At 36.2% G+C, this 19,694-nt stretch overlaps 1 protein-coding gene across 3 annotated transcripts in view; it reads left to right on the top strand.

Moving 5' to 3' along the window:
- NUDT14 (nudix hydrolase 14) overlaps positions 1-19,694 on the top strand; it is a 58,469-nt gene that overhangs the window by 14,999 nt on the left and 23,776 nt on the right. For all 3 annotated transcript variants that reach the window (XM_051621453.1, XM_051621455.1, XM_051621454.1), the window contains exon 2: positions 11,756-11,799. In XM_051621453.1, the coding sequence (XP_051477413.1) occupies positions 11,756-11,799 (44 nt within the window). The remainder of the gene's footprint in view (positions 1-11,755; positions 11,800-19,694) is intronic.

Here is a 19,694-nt window from a genome sequence, read left to right as displayed (position 1 = left end):
TCAGAGTGAAGTCTAAATTCAGATCTTCCATCTTTCCAGTGTCTTAGAAGTGAGGGTTATTGAATGCTAAAGTGCTTGCTTAAATCTTGTCTTTTTGGAGTTCTTAACGGATTATGATAAATTGGAGCAGGGATATGAACACGTCTCTTGCTCTCCAAATTAATTTTATTACTGAACTACAAAGGCCACGTTTGTTTGTTTGTTTTTTAGCTCCATGACTATGTAACAGTTTATACAAAATAGGAAAAACTCTGAAAAAGAAATGAAACACAGAACACCTAGGAGTTCTCAGCAGCTCTCTAGTTGAGGTATTTCCCTGGTTTATAATCTCTGAGCTGAAGCCAGCAGATGTGCTGCCTGGATCTATGTTTCTCAGCCTCCTAGATTGTTCAGGGAATTTTATTTTTCTTTTCACTTGATGTTCACTGGACGTGTAATGTGTACAATAAACAAACAAACAAAAATATAGTAGTGCCACGTTCCTTTTCTACAGGAATGCTCTTTTAATGTTAATATCACTTTAGCTTGTCCTGATACGGAATTCAGAAGACAAAATGTTACAATTTCTCATCACGGTTTACCCAGGACAGTTGTCTCAATTGCTTCTACCTTCCGATCCTCTTCAATAAAACTATTAATCCTATCAAACATCATCATCAAGTCTAGTATGTCTGTTTTGCAAATCAGAACTGTATAATACGCACCATGAAATTACAGGTACAGTTGTCCCCTCTTCTGTGTGTAACATACCTATGTGCAGTGGCGACATGACTGGCAGTGGGAGAAACTTGTGTGTTGAGTTGGTTTAACCAGGTGACATCTTTAGTGTGGCTCAGTGTGTGGCTGCAGAAACCTTTGTGCTGTTGGCACGGAGCAGACTGTGCAGAAAGCAGGGAAAGGGAGGGTGATAGATTTTGATGGAAGTGCTGATTTTGGTCAGATTGCGCAGAAGGTATGACAAAAGAAATCTCAGTGGTTTAAGTTTCCTGAGTTTTTTGTCCCTTTGATAGTAATTTTGTAAATAAATAGTTATTGCAAGTTGTGTGAGATTTTTTTCTTTAACATAGAAGTATAGGGAAATGGGCTTTGCTGTGCAGGTTTTCAGCAAGTACAGATATAGGAGCTGTGTGAGATATGTAATATATCTATTTAAAAGTATAGCACTTATTTACAGAAAAGTATTTTGCTGTTGTGTCAGCTCAATGCACAGTTTGAAAATGTTATCTCTGCTAAAACATCTTTCATTACCAGGAGTCTGCTCCTTAACTATGTCTAGATAAGGTTTCAGATCTCATGTTTTACTGTAACTTTGTGGAAAAAGTAGTGTTAGTAATTTTGCAAATATGGAAAATGTATTTTCCTTTTATCCCTGTAAAATAAGAAAGTTTGTCACAGACTTCAAAGGGAAAACAAAGTTTTGTGACATGGGGTAAATACATCCAGCAAAATTTGATAATATGACAGGAATTTAAGTAAAAGACTTGTTGAATACTTTAAATTTTGTCCTTTATATACATTAACATTAGATTCTGAAAAGTCTACCTGTTAGCAATTGGTTCCTTTCAACAAAATTGGAGTTAACTTAGTACTAGGAGAGCTGCATCTGTAGCTCAACTTATAACCTTAACTTAGATGCTGACCTGGCAGTAAAATGATGTGAGAAAAGTCATAAATCTGACCTTTGTGCATATTGTGTTTCTTAATGCAAGCACTGTAAACTTACGCTTTGTAGTATAGATTTCAGTAGACTGCGTTTTTGCCTTGGAGTAAAGTGTGTTTGATATGTATATACAATTGTTCTTAGTGATGATGTATATTAAAAACAGAAAAACAAGGCAAGAAAGGAGATTTGACTTAATTTAGTGTAGTTATATATGCTTAATTCTCATGTTTTATAAATTTCATTCAAAGGTAAGTGATCTTACTGATAGCTGAATGCCAAGCTAAACTGCAACAACTCCATTGTTGAAAAGTACACACAAAAAACAAACTGTGACCTGAAAAGTAAACTTCCAGAGGATTATACCAGAAAGTTTACTTACGCATCAAGTATCTTAGTTGTAATTGTTCTGGCAGTTGATGTACATAAAATGAACAAAGTGGCTTGGCCCAGTGTTGCATTAACAGTTGAATAAATTAATGTGTTCTCCATTGTTTATTTTACCTCTTAAAGTGTGAAAAAATTGCACCTTTGAACAGTAAACTCTATTGCCACAACCATCTGTTTGCAGTTTCATTACAAACTCCTACCAGAATAACCCTCACTTTGATGAGAAAATTGATACGGGCTGTAAAAAGTACAGTCTATGACCTTAGGTTTTACGTCTCCTGAGGTATCCCTGGTGGGGTCTCCACTGGTATACATTATGATTTCTTCAAGAAGTACCTTTATTCCAGCTAATTTCAGCTAAGAAGTGAATTCCAGGCCTCAAAGGCTTTGCTTTCATACAGAGCTGAGCACCTCTGTCTTGTGTTCAAGAATCTTCATACGTAAACGAGTGTAGTGGAGACCTCAGCAACTTTGCCCTGTCCAGAACTATCAGCTGGACCTGGCATGTTGCTCTTCAGCAGACGGGATGATTTGTCACCATGAACTTTGCTAGTTTAGGCTTTGAAATTTTTAATATTGTCAATTAAAGCCAATTGGCGGTAGTAATATTTGTGCCTCAGATAGAATGCTAATTTTTAATGATGCGGAAGAGTAATCAGTTTGTGCTTTTTTGGATGCAGTTTCCACAAAGGCACTAAATCCAGTAATTTCTCACTGAAATATTAGAACACAAGTAAGTTAAAAACTGCAAAATGCCATTATTTGTAATCACGATGCTTTTAAACTAAACATTCTGGATGGTTTAGTAATGAAATCTTGCAAGCTTTGTTTAAAAAACAAACACTCCCCCCCCCCTTCCTCTTGAGCTTAAACAGTGGCTTGTTTAAAAAACAGTAGAATTCCATAACACTTAAACTCTTTTGAAGTAGTTCTTCAACATCAGCAAGTAATTCTGCAAATTGCTTTTGAAGATGAGGCTTCATTTACTCCAGTGTGTGCAGTCTGATGGAGTGGATTAGAGGGTGTGGACTGAAATTGTAATTTAGGCTTTTTTGTGTGCATGTGTCTTTCTCTAGAACACTCCTTATCAGATACATCTCTATCCTCTTGGAGTAATTTTGAATAGACGAGGGCAGTTTTGTTTAATAGTCATTGGTGAAAACTTAGTATGTATGTATATAAAGACATTACATTCATCTTAACTACTAAAAATCAATTTTTTTCATCAGGTTTTATTGTAGAGCACGTTTGTGTGTTTTTTTAAATCATATCTGTTCCCAGAATCAGGTTGCTGTGTGGTTGCACAAATGCCAGTGATGGGGTAGGGGGAGAGGAGAGCTGTGCAACAGGGAAGGACAAAGGGGCAGCCTGAGTTTTCTTTGGGAGGGGAGCTAGTTATGGATGTACACCCTAGGACTGAGTGAATTTAACAGCAATACTTAACATTTAAATTAGTAGTTGTATGATATGATAGCCAAGCATAAGACAGTTCCCCTAATACTGTTGTATACATTCAAAAGGAATAAAAAGAGGGCCAGGCACTCAACTACTGCAAATTAGAATGATTTTATTGATTTTACTGTTATTTTTAATTGAGTTTCATGGGTTTATGCCAGCTGAAAGTGCTTCCTTTCATTTTGAAACATATGTAATACTTTCTATGAAAACTATAATTATATAAAATGACATCTTTCTCCATGCTCATCACAAATCAAACCTTTAAGATAGACAAAAAAAAAAAAAAAAAAAAAAGTAATTTCAAACAGTTTTCATATGCAAAATAGCTTGTTCAGGACAGGGGTTTTATTTTAGATGAAAAAGTTGAATATTAATTGTCCTTGAATTTTTGACTTTTCCTTTGCCCTGTTTTTTTGTGCATGAAGATTTTTTGGAGCAGCATAGCAGCTCTCCAGCTTCTATAAACATAAAACCACCCCACTAACTTAACTAACTTATTAATCCAATAAAAATATTCAACAGGAAGCAGTGAAACTTCTAAAGCATATGGAATAGGTATTCTATTTTATTCTTATTTGGAAAACTGCACAAATACAACCTGTCTTTCTCTTTTTGATTTCTGTTGTTCACACAGGTTTCACAGCATCATTTTGACTACTAATGCTTTATCTCTTAAAAAAAAGGCCCAGACTATGGATTTTTGGGGGCCAAAGGTGGTGGTTTATTTTATTTATTTACATCATTTTTGTATGTGGCATAGTGTCGAAAATACTATGGGAAATATTCACACAGTGCAAAGTAATTTGGTCACTAATTGCGTGCTAGGAAAATGAAAAGCAAAAACTGTTCAGTCTTGAGTTTGGCTGGGGGATGCAGCTTCTGTGGGCACATTGTGGCCCCTGGAAACATTATGTATTGATTATATCTAACAAAGAGTTATAGCATTAATAATTCAGCTGGCGAGAAATGGTTTATATTAGATGATAAAACCTCATCTGTTTCCACTGAAAACTGTCACAGATGTGACATTAGATTCCATTAAGCTGAGAAGAGAAATGTAACAAGGAAATGTCAACTGAGAGAAGCAGTTTTTTGTAGCAGGTAGAGAAAGGAGAGATGAGGGCTTAATTTAGCATCCAGTATCTCCTGTCTTGCTGGGTTTACCATTGGGGAAGTCCACTCTGTTTAGCTCTAGAGCTGTGACTCAAGGAGAAGGAGCAGCTAATGCACCTGTTCAGGGCATATTTTCCCATTGTAGAAACATATATTTTATAAACCAAAAAGTAATGAGTTACTGAGTTGCTTTTATTGTACGTTTATCTCTTGACAGTTTTTATTGGTCATAAAAAGGTGAATATGACTGAAAAGCGTTAAGCTAAGAGTGCTTAAGGAGATGGAGGTGGTAGGAGGCTGCAGCAGTTGCCTGTGTTTGTGCAGGCTTTTTTGTCTGTCTTTATGAGTCAGAAGCTTGATTCTCCAGGCGTGCTGCGCACCTGGATCGACCTCACAAAAACTCATCTAATAAAGTGACAGGTTTGGTGTTCTCTTGCCATGTGGTTCTGGGCAAAAAAGTAGACACCTCAACAAGAGAATGTGTAGTGCATTTCCAGATACAGTCATTGCTGTGCACTTGGCTACTAAGCTGTGTAGATAAATTCATAAAAGATTAGTTGAATGTGAAAATTACTGCAATAGAAAAATAATTTTTACATATGTTTTAAAAAAAACAAACCAAACAACCCTCATACCTTAAAAAAAAAAAGCAAAATCTGATTATTCCTCTAGGGAGTTTTACTGCTTTGTTACATGTAAATCATTAAACAGGGACCACACACTTGCTTGGCTTTGCTGACTCTGGTTTAAGACCGTTATTTGCCAATTAATTCTCTCATCTGTTTTTCTTTACCTATAGTGTTATTATTTTATTGGAAGAAGACTGGTCATAATCCTTTTGAATTAAGGATGTTAACTTAAGTTTTGTGTGTTAGGAGCATGGAAACACAGTAAATGAAGCAGTGAGGACAGAGTTATTTTTATGATTGTTTCAACTTCTTGAGTTAGATTTTTTCACAAACAAGGAACATTGACTTCTTGTTTGACTGCTTTAAACCCAGTCCAACTGGTAGAGGCTAGGAAATCATGACTGTTGTTTGCCATTTTAACCCTCATAACTTGTGCATGTAGCTTATCTATACCATAATGTATTTGTCATTATTCCTTAACTGCCTCCCTTTGTTTACACCAACTTTTGTCTGGGTTCTAACTGAATTGTAAGATCACTGAACAGGAACTGTTCCCACTACCTATGTTTAGTGCCTATCACAATGGGTCGCCAAACATCGTGTTGTCTCTCCTGTAATGTAAACAGTAAGAAGTTAATCATTGTCACAGATTTTTTCTCTTCTAGTGGCATATGTGAAGTTAGTTTGCTTATTTTGGACATAGATCGCCAACATTTTAACTGACCTGCCTACATGGCTTGTTACCAGTCTACTAAAAAGTCTGTAATACAAGTTATGAACCCATTTCACTGAGGTCATTTTGGTGTGACTTTACAGTTCTTGGCAGCTTTGGCTTTCTTTGGCAAAGCAGCAGTTTTCTGTGGATAAACATGGGAGATAACACAGGACAGTGCCTTTAATTCAGTTGCTTTTTAAAGTATTAAATACTTAAATGCAGCAAATAAGATAGGAGAAGCTTTAAGCATATTTTGGGTAAATAAAGATTGTTTCTGCTTCAGTCACATGTTGTGTACGTATCCAGAGCTCATTACAGTAAGTCATTTAAATCAGTGCAAAACCAACATAAATTTTGATTTGTTGAATGGTCTGAACTCTCAACAGAGAAACTACAGGAAATCTGTTACTGTAAATGTGCATGTTGAGGATTTATTTTAGACACCCATGTGTGATGCAGTGAAACAATGATTTCATAGAGTTGAAGGAAGCATTTAAAGAGGTTTTGTGAATGTTACATGAACATTTTCAGTTTACTCTTCAGAATAAAACTTAATAAAATTTAAGAAGTGTAAACCTTAATTATGCATATTTAAAACATGTAATAAAGTAGGTATTTCAGAAGCTATCATTTAGTTGTTTTATGCATAAAACAAGCACAGCAAACTTCTCTGCATCTGCTGGACTTCAGCACTAGTTCCTTGAAAGGAGGTAGTTGAGTGCCCAGATAAGCCTTAGCCTTTCTCCTCAGGTAGCCAGCTATGGGGCTTCTGCATAATAGTGAATAGTTGTTTCACATTCTGCATCCCCACATCATCAATGATTTTACAGACTTATGCCATGTCTGCTCTTAGTGTGATACTGTGCCTAGGTTACCTTCTGCTGCACCACAGTCTGCTGCACCATGATGTCTTTCCCTTCCTTGTCTCAAAACCCAGTAGCATTGGAAAGGTGCTTCTTATTCCCTCTACTTGAAAAAGCTGAATATATAGATAAACTTGTGAGTCTCAGCAGGACTGTATAAAACACTGGGGAATACAGTCAAATGGCAGAGGGGAGTCGTTTGTTTGGGTTGGGGTTTTTTTGAAGGCCCAGGATTGTATTGGTGTAACACTGAGCTGAGCATTAGTATGAGCGGAAACACATTTTCCTGATGTATGAGATGGTTCAAGAGCTTCTCAGGTAGCAGACCATGTACGGGTTCTGCCCTCAGGGACAAGAGGGAGGCATTCAAGCTGCCCCAGATGAAGAGCAGAAGGAAACTCCCAGATAACTTGTTTCAGAGCGTGTCCAAAGTCTGTCACATGGGGACCACACCCAGTATCACCATCAGATCAGTGCCAGTGAATTCTTCTTACTACATAGCTAGGTTATCATATCCTTTTTTTCTTCTTTGTTGGCTGAGTTACAGGTAAGTTTCTCTTGAAAGCAAAAGTTATCCTGACAGCAATTTGACCATGTTGTTCAGACATTATATTGCCTAAGGTAGTGGAGGAAACCAGAGGACAGCAATATCCCTGGTGCAGTGATTCGTAAGGCATTTTAAGCCAGAGAGAGTGTAGGCAGCAAAAAGCATGGTATTTTGATTATAGACTATAGACAAGTCCAACTGATCCATAACAGACCATGTGAACAGGCTCCTGCCAGTAATTACAGTAATAAGCAGGTGCAGGAAGAGTCTTAGGAATATTAGTTCAAGGATGGAAGGAGGACAGAGAATGTGGAGATCAGGTATGGGTGGCATGAGAAACAGCTCTCTGCTGGCAGGAGTCACGTCTGCTGAACTTGCATCCATTGTCAACACCTGTCTAGCAGAGAGGTCTTTGCAGTGCATATTTGTCCTGTATTCACTTGAACCTAAAGGGATTGAGTTCTCTTTGTGCAGACTGTCAAGCTGGTAACATATTGTTATAATTCTGACTAAGCTGCCAGTGCCTTTATCCAGTCAGTTTTACAGACAAGATGAGCAGGACTTGTGACACACTATTGCACATTCAAATAGCATAGAAATGTCTACTTGTACTTACTGTTCAGGATAGGGGGAGAACTGTGTTTAATTTGGATGCCTTTTTGAAGGATTGTCTTTTGATACCCTTCAGCTGCCTTTCATCAAAGGCTTGGAAGAGGATTCTGGAGAAGCAGGGCTGTATGCCTCCTCTGTTCTTAAATATTCCTTTCACTGTTAGGGTACTAGGCAAAATGGACATCTCATCTGACCTGGTACAGCTTTCTTATGCAATTTGTGCTTATGTAAGTAATCTGTCTTCTGTGTAATATGAAATGAAGTTGCCTCACATGCTGCCTCTTCTGGAATACAGCTTTATTAATTTACACATACTATATGCACTAGTTCAGCATGACAACGTCACAGAACCTGATCACTGAGCACAGAACTAGGGTGTGATTGCTTTGTGAGTAAATTTAACAGATCAAATATGTGTTATACAAGGTAGCTGCAGTATCAAAATTGCTATTTTGGAAAGATAAAAACTAATATAAAATACTTTTGACATATTTGTCTTTAGAAAACATCACAGAATGCATTTATAATTTGAATAATAAATTTAAAAATCTATCTCAAATATAATAATACACTCCTTTCTCCTTCCTGCCATCAGTGTTTAGATATCCAAGTGATCAGTTATACTTACTTCTGTTTCTTAATTGAGAGATACTTTGTTTGATCCTTATTAGACACTGGAGAATGGACTATTTTGTAATAATGCAAATACATGTTTTTTACAATTGAAGGGTGTTAAGGATTCAAGAGAGCTTTTGTATTTCACAAAGATACTTCTTTTTTAGAAGTGATGTTGACTACCCATACCTTTAGTTCTTCCAACTATCTGTAATTGTGGTGATAGGAAAGCATTGTGAAAGGCCAGAGTATATGAAATGGAACAGTTGAAAAGTAATTATGGCTACTTGCCTCTAAAAAGCATGAATTTTGATCCGTTTCTGCAATTAATATTTTTGTCTTAAAGACAGAGATATTACATACAGCTTGATATAGTTGGTTAGAAACTGGTTAGAATTAATGTTCTGTAAAGTATGTAAAGCAGCATAAGAACCATTGGTAACTGTTTACATGCTATTAATAATTAGCAACCTTCATACTAGTCTGTTAGGAAAGAACCATGCATTGAGTACAATAGAAACTCAACTCCATACGGTTAGGTTCAAATTACATTTGACTTGGACAATAGAGCATGAATGGGGCTCATTTGAGTTTCTGCCACTGTAAACAATGAGATGTTGGAATGTTTCATTTGTTTATTGATTTATTTATTTGGACAGGTGCAGGTTGATCATATGAAATAATTTTTTATTCAAATATAGGCAGAAAATAGCTTTGTCTGGTTAGAAAAAACGTTGTCTGGTTAGAGAGTATGATGATAACCAACATCTTGAATGGACAGACACAGAATAATTTAGCCTGTGGCCGATTTTGTCTTTGGGTCCTAAACTAATCAAATCACATTCTAGAGAAAGTGCTTTTTGTGCAGTCCAGCCACTCAAAAAAAAAAAAGATTTTTTTTTTCTGATTAATTTCTTTTTGATACTAAGTTCCTTCTTTCACTTTCTGTTAAAGATTATGTGCATGTAGATTCTGTTAGTGCTAATGGGGCTCATCCTTGAAAAAAGGTCATTCAAATCTGATGGATCCCATCTGGATGAGGATCATTCTCTAGGGTGTAATTTTCCTCAGCTATTTGAAACCCTTTCCTAAGTACTCCAAAGCAATCACGTTTGCAAAATGATGGCAAGAGGAAAGAGCCAGGAAGATTGTTGCTGGGTTGATACGTTAGGAAATGGTATAACAGGACTAACAGCCTAAATTAATGCAAGAAGAGCCTTGATTCAGGCTTTTTTGTCTTCTCCATCACCTGCATTTCTCCCAAATGGACATTACAAAGGGAGCATGGATGGTGATAGCACAATTTACCATTTGGGGCAAGGGAAGGTTGAAACTAGAGTATCAGTTTGAAGGTACATATAGAAGACATTATCCTTTTTCCACAGTTTCCCAGCTCAGTCATGTCAAATAGAATATTGCACAGTAATCGGTGAAAAAAAAAGAGAAAGTCCAACAAATACATGACTTACAGGTATAAATAAACCTACAAAAGGTTTGAGAGAACCTTACATGTTTAGAACCTTAAATTATTTTACCACACAACATAGCCTATACTATTAAGTTTGGGTGTTGCAACTATGAGTTGTGTCATAGTCATTTCAAAGTTGTTACTTTGGCTCTCACCAGTGGAAGAAATTGAATATACACTCAACTTGATAAAGGACATCTTTAATATTTCAGTTCACACTGAGAATTTGCTGTCTTTATTTCTCTTTCAACATTATATTGCAATTAAACAATGACAGGGCTTTTCTTCTAATGCATGCATTTGATTCCTGTCAGTGCTAACAGAAGGTACCCGCCGACACCAATGGCAGAGTAGACTAGAGTTTCTCTTGAGGTGAACAACTGTTTATAGAGTTGTGGGACTGAGGGAAAACACAGCTAGCAAGCAAGCAGTCACTCTTCCCAAAAGCTTGGTAAACTCATAAAGCTCTGGAGCTTAATCTCTGAACCAGAGTGCTTGTTATCTAATCCCCACCAGCTGTTGTGTATTCGGTAGCCATGACATCTGTAATAGAGCTGAAGAGCCTGTCTATATTGGTTGGCACCTTTACCCACCAACTGAACTTGATTCTTCTTTCATTGCTCCCATTTACCTGCTTTAAATCATTAACCAGTTGCTCAGGGTTTGATCATCCATTTAACCATACTTTATAATAGAGAGCTTGTGCTGCTTTTCACATGAAGCATATTTGAGTTATGTAAGTTTTCAGCAGGTCTCATTTTTGCCTTCCTAATAGGAGAAAACTGTCAATCAATAGATTTCCTCTGATTGCATACTGATTCCTTCTATAGACTTAAAACTGACCTAGGAATGAAATATCTTCAGTTGTATTTCAGCTGAAAAATGCCATCACACTTCTAATAACCAGGACAAAGAATTATATACATGTCTCTGTTGACTGGTGTGTAGGAATTGATGTAGGTGATTATACAAGATGAAACAAATGTAAGCAAGAGGGTACATATTCACTGTAACTGTGGAAGAATCCTATGCTGTAGTGGGTGTAGTTCTTTTAAGGTATCAGAGGACAGAAATTGGCTCTACTTGAGAAAATAATCCATTTTAAGTCTCCACATTCTCAGGTGGGCACTGTGACTTGAAGCCTACTGTTTGACTGTATCCTCACCACCACAAGCAGTGCAGAGTAACAGCTGTTGGGCCTTGGAAGGGGTAAGAGGGGAGGATCTGTTGTTCCTGAATCCCAAATGAGTTTTGTGAGGAGGTAAGCACCGAGCTGTCCTCCTAAAATAAAACTGTATCTGGACATGGGAGAACATAGATCTGTGGGTTATTTTACTGGTTAAAATTTAGCTGCTTATCTCTTCCTAGCACCTGAATGATTAGATTAGGTATCAGGAGTTGATACTGTGGTCAACAATGGGCTGCCTGAAGACTACCACAGTCTTCAGTTAGCTGTCACCATACTTGTCATCATACTATTGTGGGATATAAGATTTTGAACTGTTCTAAGACAATTCTCAGCATCTATAATACTGCCAAAATCCAGAATAATGGTCTCATAAATAAAACCAAATAGAGCAATTTTTCAAATGAATGCCTGTTAATAATTTTTTTAAGTTTCATTATAGTAAGTTTTCACTTGAAATTAATTTTACTGATGGATTTATTTTATTTTTTCCCCCCAGAATGGCACTAAGAAGTTCTGGGATTTTATGAGGACACATGACAGGTAACAGATGGAATCACATTATTTGCTTCTGTCTTTATATTGTTTTTCATACTGTATTCACTTCTATTGGTCAAATCCTGTTGATGTGGAGTCACTTCTTTTTCCTCCAGCTTCCTCTTCAACTCTCACTTCTTGTGTAATACTCAGTGTTCTAGACAGAACTAGCAGAAATGTTAAAGTCTCCTCATGATTTGTAATGTTCTCAGTAAGTTTAGTCTGTGCTTGACTTTTCAAATATGGAATTTTTTGCACATGATGTGTTTTACTTTGTAATGATTACATTGAAGATGGAACTGAAAGTTTGGATTGTACAAAGTTTTCTTTTTTGATGGTGAGTATATCACTTATAGGAAGGACTCTGCCCCCAAATACTTAACCCGGTTGTTATTTGTGCTGTTAAATGGTCTAGGCCCAGGTATGTGACCAAACTCTCTCACCTGTGAGTATACAATCCCAGGAGTTGTCGTAATATAAAGGCTGTTAAAAAGCAATCTGAAGTTATTGTCATACTGTTTGATTTTTTTTCACTGGCAATTACTTTTAATGAGGTAGAGAGTCTGTTTTATGTTTTATGCTAACTTTTTTATTTTAATCCTCTCCATCTCTGATATATAAGGATGTTTCAGGCAGAGCCTAATTCAAGTAAATTTAGAAATGTCTCAAACCTTTCAGGCTCTCCATTCTGTACATCAAAACCCTTTCCTAAGAACGTGGGAAGAAATGGATGTGCAGCAAGTTTGTTTTGTCTTTCTAATTGTATTTCTCCTATCAGGGAAGAAAAGCAGTTGACTCTGAACTGCAAAGATCAATTCATGTAAAAGTATAATGAATAGAGTATATATGAAACAGACCCAGTCTCAAAGTTACTAAACACTAAAATATTCATATCTCTTTTTTAAAAGTATATTTTATCTAGTCACTGAATATTCAAATACTAGAAGATAGAAATAAAAATCAAAGGTAACAAAGTTTCCCTAGAAGAAGCTTTTCTAAATCTATTAAATATAAAACATGTAGCAAAACACTAATGATGAAAGAAATTGTGACTTATGACATGTTGAGAGATTTATTCTTCTTGTGCATGGAATAAGTAGATAAAGTCAATTGAATTTTGGAAATCCTTCTCTGTTGGAACCCACTAAATCCTTACAGTGCATCTTTTTGTGTGTAGGTACCTGGGATGGACATAAAGTGAGAGCAACACTTTTTATCAATGTAAAGATTACAGAGGTAAAAGTTCCAGGAAGACTGGGAAAATACTGTAGAGATAAAAAACGCCTGTACTGCTTGAGAGTGAGGACAGAAAAGGGAGTGATATTTCAATACTGAACTTCACACTTGCTTTTGGAATTTGCCTGTTCTGTCTTTGCACTTTGTCTATCCATCTGGGCATGTGCCTGGATTTATGAACACAGATACAAAGGCTGAAATGATAATTGATTGCTGGAAATTTAATATACACCCAGTACTTTCAAGCAAGTGAATCCAGCCTCAAGTCACAGTACTGAGAACATGACTTCCAGATGAATAATTTGTATTATTATTTTTGCTTTAACTTTAGATTATCACTCTGTGATAATGTGTGAATATATGCAACTAACTGAGTGGGGTAAATATCAAAGGATCAGTTTTCCATGAACTCCTTGAGAGCAGTATTTCTGAGGGACTTTTGTGGACATTTTTAAAATTGTTGAGAACATAACTGTATAAAAAGGCTGTGGCCATATGTCATGCCAGTCATCCCTGGTCACATAACATTTGTTATCTTCAGATGTACAACAGCTGCCATCTTAACTTATTAGTGACTTTTGTTGAACTGTAGAATATCTAACACTCTTTCACAAGAGAATTCAATGCAACTTCTGACACCAAAGGTAATCATGTGAACTGTCTGTATAGGAAATCCATAGTTTTACATTCATTCTATTTTTGAATATGAAGCCAATTATTATCAGATAAATCAGGTTCAAAATTCCTTATAACTCATTGAATCCCTACATTTTCCTGTATAGGACCCCTGTGATGCTAATTATATGGAAAAGTCACATTATCTCGTTGCTGAAGATTATCAAGGACTTGGTACTCGGAGGGCTCTTAGAGGTTCATTATGCTAAATGAAGGAAAACATTTTGCAGAAGAGGTGGGGGCCCCAAGGCACATGACCTTTTGGTTGGCATTTCCTAATGCACATGGCTTTTTCAGGAAACTTGTAGGTGTTTTACATAATTAAGATCCATTTTCTATGATTAAGACCCTGTTTCCAAAAGCACTCAAAACTTATCTTACTTCTGAAAATGCTGCAGCGATGTTAAATGCTCCCAAGTTTTTTTTAAAAATGCTGTTTACCTAAATTGAACATACACATTGGGATGCCAGATCTGTGAAGTATACATATGCATGTATTATATATTTACTTGTATTTGGTAGGTGTAGGGAATCTAATGATACTGAATACACACACAAAAAGATACTGTGCTAATATTAAAAACACAGACAATGAGCCTAACTCATGTCTTTATCTGTCATCCTCTCTCATCAGCATAAGTAAACATTTGCTTAAGACTTCCTTGCTGTATGAGTGTGAACTGGGAGCTTGTGTGCTGGGTTCACTTGGGGCCCCAGTGTTCTTTCTCATTTCCAATGAGATCAGCATAAGCCAGTATTCAACAAATATTCAGAATATAGACTTCCTACAGGAAAATACTTAGTAAGAGAGATGAAGTTATTTTTATATAAATTTATCCTTTCCAACTGTTCAGATGAACAGCTGATTAAATTATACAAAGACAAAAACATGAGGACTGCAGTAGTCATTTAATTTGCCTTATGTGTGAGTCACCTCCTTTAAAAATCTCCCAATATATTGCAGTAGGACAAGAACATTTAACCACATGCAAGCTGGGGTGACATTAGCATAAGCTGAAGTAGCAGGTTTTGTATTAGATGTTCCTTTTTAAAAAAAATTCTTAGTTACTGCAGATCTGGGCTAGAGTTTACAGTGTGTGGCTCTTGAGCTTCCTTCAGATAAAGACTGTTCAGAAGTAGGGTATCCGTCCTGGAGTCACTTCCAGTTTATTAAGTTTGTCATTTCTACTGAACATATAATTCCCTGCTCTTGGTCCCTCTATGCCAGTGAAAGAAAAAAAAACAAAAAATCCTTTTTGCAAAATGATTACTGGCTACACAATAAACTGTTACCAAGGCAAACCTTCAAAACCTACGTTGATGAAAGTCAGTTGTGTGTTAGTATAGACAAAAGCAGGAGCATCTCCTACCATAATAATGTTTAAATTGTAACAGAAGGAAGATCCAGGACTCAGACATACCCATGGAGAGTAGTTAAGTCCTGGAACAATTTGCTTAGATAGGTTGAGGAACCTCCATCCTTGGAGAAATTCAAAATTAACTGGACAAGAAATAGGACCTAACTTAGTTGTTAGTCCTATTTTGAGCAGGAGTTTTCTATGAATTTATAATTAGATTTAATACCTAATTAATTTTACAGTTTCCATCTGACAACTGTCAAAAAATTGTAAACTTGTCGAGAAATCTGTCAGTTTATAAGCCATTTTTCTATTAGAAAATAATGCATTCTTGTCCTATGGAGTTACATTTAAATTAATCTTTATTTGAAACATACAGATGATAATTAGCAGAGCTCGTTGCAAGGCTTTATTACACCATTAGAAACAACAGTGAAGATTACAAAAAATTAATACAGAAATATAAAAAGCTTTCATTGCATCTTTTCAACTGTAATTATTTAACAAGTTTGTTGAGGTGGTGCTCATAAGTTCTGCATATTTCTGACCTGTTGTGTTGGGCAGATATACAGAGTAAAAGATGCTTTCTGCAGTTATTTTATGCATTGCTTGCTTTTCTAATTAAGCTTAGTTTCCCTCTGCATACTCAGCTGCTGTGTTTGCTCATCATGAAAGCAGGAGGAGTAGAAGAGATGAAAATTTAAGTGCAAGGTGTATTTAAAGATGTTCCTTAGACATGAGTCTGTCACAACTAGTTAGCAATTTGTGGTGTTGTGCTTTGTGGGGGGAGGAGTTGTTAATTTTTGTTTTAAGGTCAATGCTTTTAAAAATAAAAAAAAAACTGACCAGGAGAATATTTTCTTCCTGCAAATACCTGCTCTTCTGTCAGAAATGGAAATGTACCAAATATTGCAAAGTATTAATTTATGCCTGTAACAAAAAAAAACCCCACACCTCTAAAATCAGACTCTCTCATCCTAATTTTGCTCTATTTAGTACAGTAAGAGCCTGAAATGTAGTACTGAGGTTTTACATTCATCTGCTTTATACAGCAATAGACCAAGTTCGTTTCAGGTTTCAGCACCTCCCCTTAAACAGATTCAAGGCTTTTAAAAAACATAATTTGGGAACAGGTGAAGGTCAGTGTACAGTCATGTGCTCACTTTTGTGCTTTCAGTAATAACGTTCAAGAACAGGAGCATAACTGTAACTTCTGCTAGCTGACAAATAGGAGGGCAGCTTTCAAATTGCATTATGAATGGATATAAAGCAAAAATTATGACTACTTCTCTATTTAAAAGTATAAACAAAAATCACTAAACTGCACTACGTTTGAAGAAAAAAAATATTGAGGAGACCGAATTGCATGCAAGATTGTTTTGTGAGTTCTTTTTAACCCTGAAAATATCATGTGACAAGGCAAAGGCATTAGGACCAGAAACCTTATAACTCTGCATGTGCATTGTACCCTTGTTATGCTCTGTTTTTAACTACAAAAACATGTCACAGGGACTCATTAATGCTTCCTGACTTACACATTCTTAATGGAAAAAACTTCTAAGTATTTTCTTATCTCCCTAAAGGGAGAAGGAAACAATACTCGTGCCTTGTACGACTGGCTTTTTTTATGTAAAGAGATTAATTTGTTTCACATTCATATCAAATTAATTCTTAATTTAATTTAACTATTTGCTTAGAAAAGAGGCTTTATATTTCATGTATTATAAGGACAACTAAGAGGTGTGGTTTTCCATCAGGAGGGAGTTTGCAGGCTGAAGGGAAGCAAGGCAATCCGCACCTCAGCGTGTTGTCTCCAGCAGGTACCAGCACTGGGTGGAAAGAGAAAGAGGTTCTCAAGACAAGTTAAAAATGGACATAACTCAGAAAGGGAAGTTGAATATACCCAGTGGGTCACTCTGAAGTTACCTGGTCGAATGCTGGCATCTGAGGCCGTTGAAGTTGGGGAGCATGGCCGTGCAGGGAGGAATGCCTGGTGGAACAGCTGCGCCGGGAGCTGCCCCTGCCGCTGCCCAGGCCACCAGAGCCTGCCAGGTGACGGGTCGCGAGTGGCCTGGAGGAGCTGGGGTTGCTATTCTGGCTCAGTGGCTGTAGCAGGCAGCTATGGAGACAGGGTGGAAGTCATGTGCCCTGACCACATTATAGAAGTGGATTAAATTCCTTCTCCTGTTTCGTATGCCAGATCATTTGGGCTTTATGGAAACTTAAGCCTGGATGTATTCTTCTGGTTTATGTCCTAGGGTATTATAAGACACCATGAAACTTAACTCAGATGCTTCCTTTGTGCAAGAATTATCACAGCAGCTTTTTGGGTAAAATACAACTTTTTAACATCTTTATAAGTAAAACCATAAATATCTTCCTTGGGTGGCATGTGCCTTTTATGTGCAATGATGTGCTGTTGTACTGTAAACCTTGTAAGGTCTTTGTAATGTCTCCTCCAGGGTGTCAATGATGTGGAATTTTCTTGATTATCTTCAAAGATAGTGCAGAAGATAATGCACTGTTTAAAATAAACTGGATGTAGTTCAACAAACAACAAAAATGATGAAAAGTTTAGGGAAATAATAACTAAGAGAAGGTAATAATGGCTGGGCATGTTCATGCAAAGGATAACACAACTGAAGATAAAAACTACTACTTATCACAAAAATGTAAATGAATGTTATGAAGCAGGCTGGAATCATTAAATTTCATCAGTAATCAATGACAGAACAAGAAATGGTGTCTCACATGGAAGGTATTTTTTACATCATACACTGAGAAACCATTTCTACCAATAGGCAATGTGACAATCTGGGAATGCATGTTTTGTAATCACTGTCATTGAAGACATTGAGGTCTAGTCTTCATATCTGTCTATCAAGGGTGCTTTCAGAATATTGATATTTTTCCTGCTATTGGAAAGAAAAAACATAGTAGCCTATTAGTTTCCTTCAACCCAAGTATTTACACTATTTGTTTGCATACGATATTTGCAAATAAATTGCACTTAATGCTTGTGGGTTTTTGTTTTTCATTTTTGTTTTTTTTTTAGAGTGAAGACTTGACAGATCCTCTGCTTGTGTGCCAGGAATTCTGTAGGCATATTGACTGTGTTTTAAGATGTCTTATAATGTTGTTACCTTAGGATTAGATCTAAATAAAATAATAACAACAAGACAAAAATAAAAATGTATTCAGTACTGTAAAGTTATCAGAGAAAAACAAAAATTCAAACCCCAAGTTTTCAGATTATCTGTTCACTTTTTAAAGTATGTTATATGATAGCATATAAATTCTTCTCTGCTGTATCATTGAAAGAAGGTAAAACGGCAATAAAATCTTAACTGAGGGTATGTCTTCGTTGGGAAGTTAAATATTTGCCTAATTTTAAGAAAAGAATCCCTAAAAATTCTTAAAACTAAGCAGCTACACAAGAGTTTTGGCTGATGAGTCATAATTTTCTAAATACAGATTTCTGGTATCCAGATTAGATGCATCTAGTTTTTACAGCTGTAGGGATTTAATTTTTTATTATTTACAATAATACTCAAGTGGAGATGGTTATTCTCCTGTAGTTGCTGAAATCAAGAAGAGTCTTCCCTTTGCTTCCAGGTGGTTTTGAATTAAAGCTGTTCTGTGTGAAGAGTGCCAAAAATTTACATGGTCTAGAGACAGTAGCATGGTCATGGCCTACCTTTGGGATTGGTAAAAATAATCTTATGAAAACTGGGAAGTGTTCTATAATCGAAGTGCCTGTATTTTTAGAATTTTATCTGAAAGTATCTCTTGGAGAAAAAAAAGGAACCATTCAAGTGATTATTCGAGAAATGGGGAAAAATAGGTAAAATGTCAAAACCTGCCAGTTTCTCAGTCTATGTTTTACACTAATGGTGGTGAAACTATACATTTATACCTGAGAAAAGACTTGTGGTGTTCACTTCATACTTGGTTTTTCTGGTTCATCACTTACTTTAGCCAAAGCAGAACACTCAGGTTTTTTATTTTTGGAGCTGCCTTTGAAACCTGATACTATTTTAAAAACATTGATTTTTGCCATTTCAGAAGTGAGTCAGACCTTTTAGATGGATTATTTATTGGTCTTATTATGTGATAGCGTTTATAAAAGTCAGCTTCACAAATAGTTAGGAATTGGAACAAAAGCCCATTAGGCTCTGACATCTGTTGCACATAATGCCCAGAAAGCTGTATTTAATCAAATAAACTAGAATTAAACCTGAATGTATTTATTAAAATATTTTGTTGAAAGAATCCCATTCAGATGCAATGTGTAATTTCCAAGGGTATCCTGGGATACAGGCCAAAATATGACACTTGAGGAATGTTATTGAGAGCAATGTGCTTTGATGTCTCATTTATTTTGCAGTTGATTTTACTTTCTATTTTTTTCTTTGTTATATGAAAACAGGGGGCTGGGAGGATTGTTTATTCCACAGAAGTTGCCTTGCATCCTATTCTTTAGTTGGGTGCAAATTACTACTTTACAAGAAGAGAGAGATTATGTTTTAAAAGTGCCTTTATATGGATTTGTTAGCACTTCTTAATTCATTCTTCCACCGGTCTGATGATTAACCAAACATAGGCTTCCTGCTTTATGGCAACTTCCTGCTG

This window comes from Apus apus, chromosome 5 (assembly GCF_020740795.1).
Source record: "Apus apus isolate bApuApu2 chromosome 5, bApuApu2.pri.cur, whole genome shotgun sequence".
Lineage (NCBI taxonomy): Eukaryota > Metazoa > Chordata > Aves > Apodiformes > Apodidae > Apus > Apus apus.
Note: the sequence above shows the minus strand (reverse complement) of the source record. Positions and strands in the feature narration are given on the sequence as shown.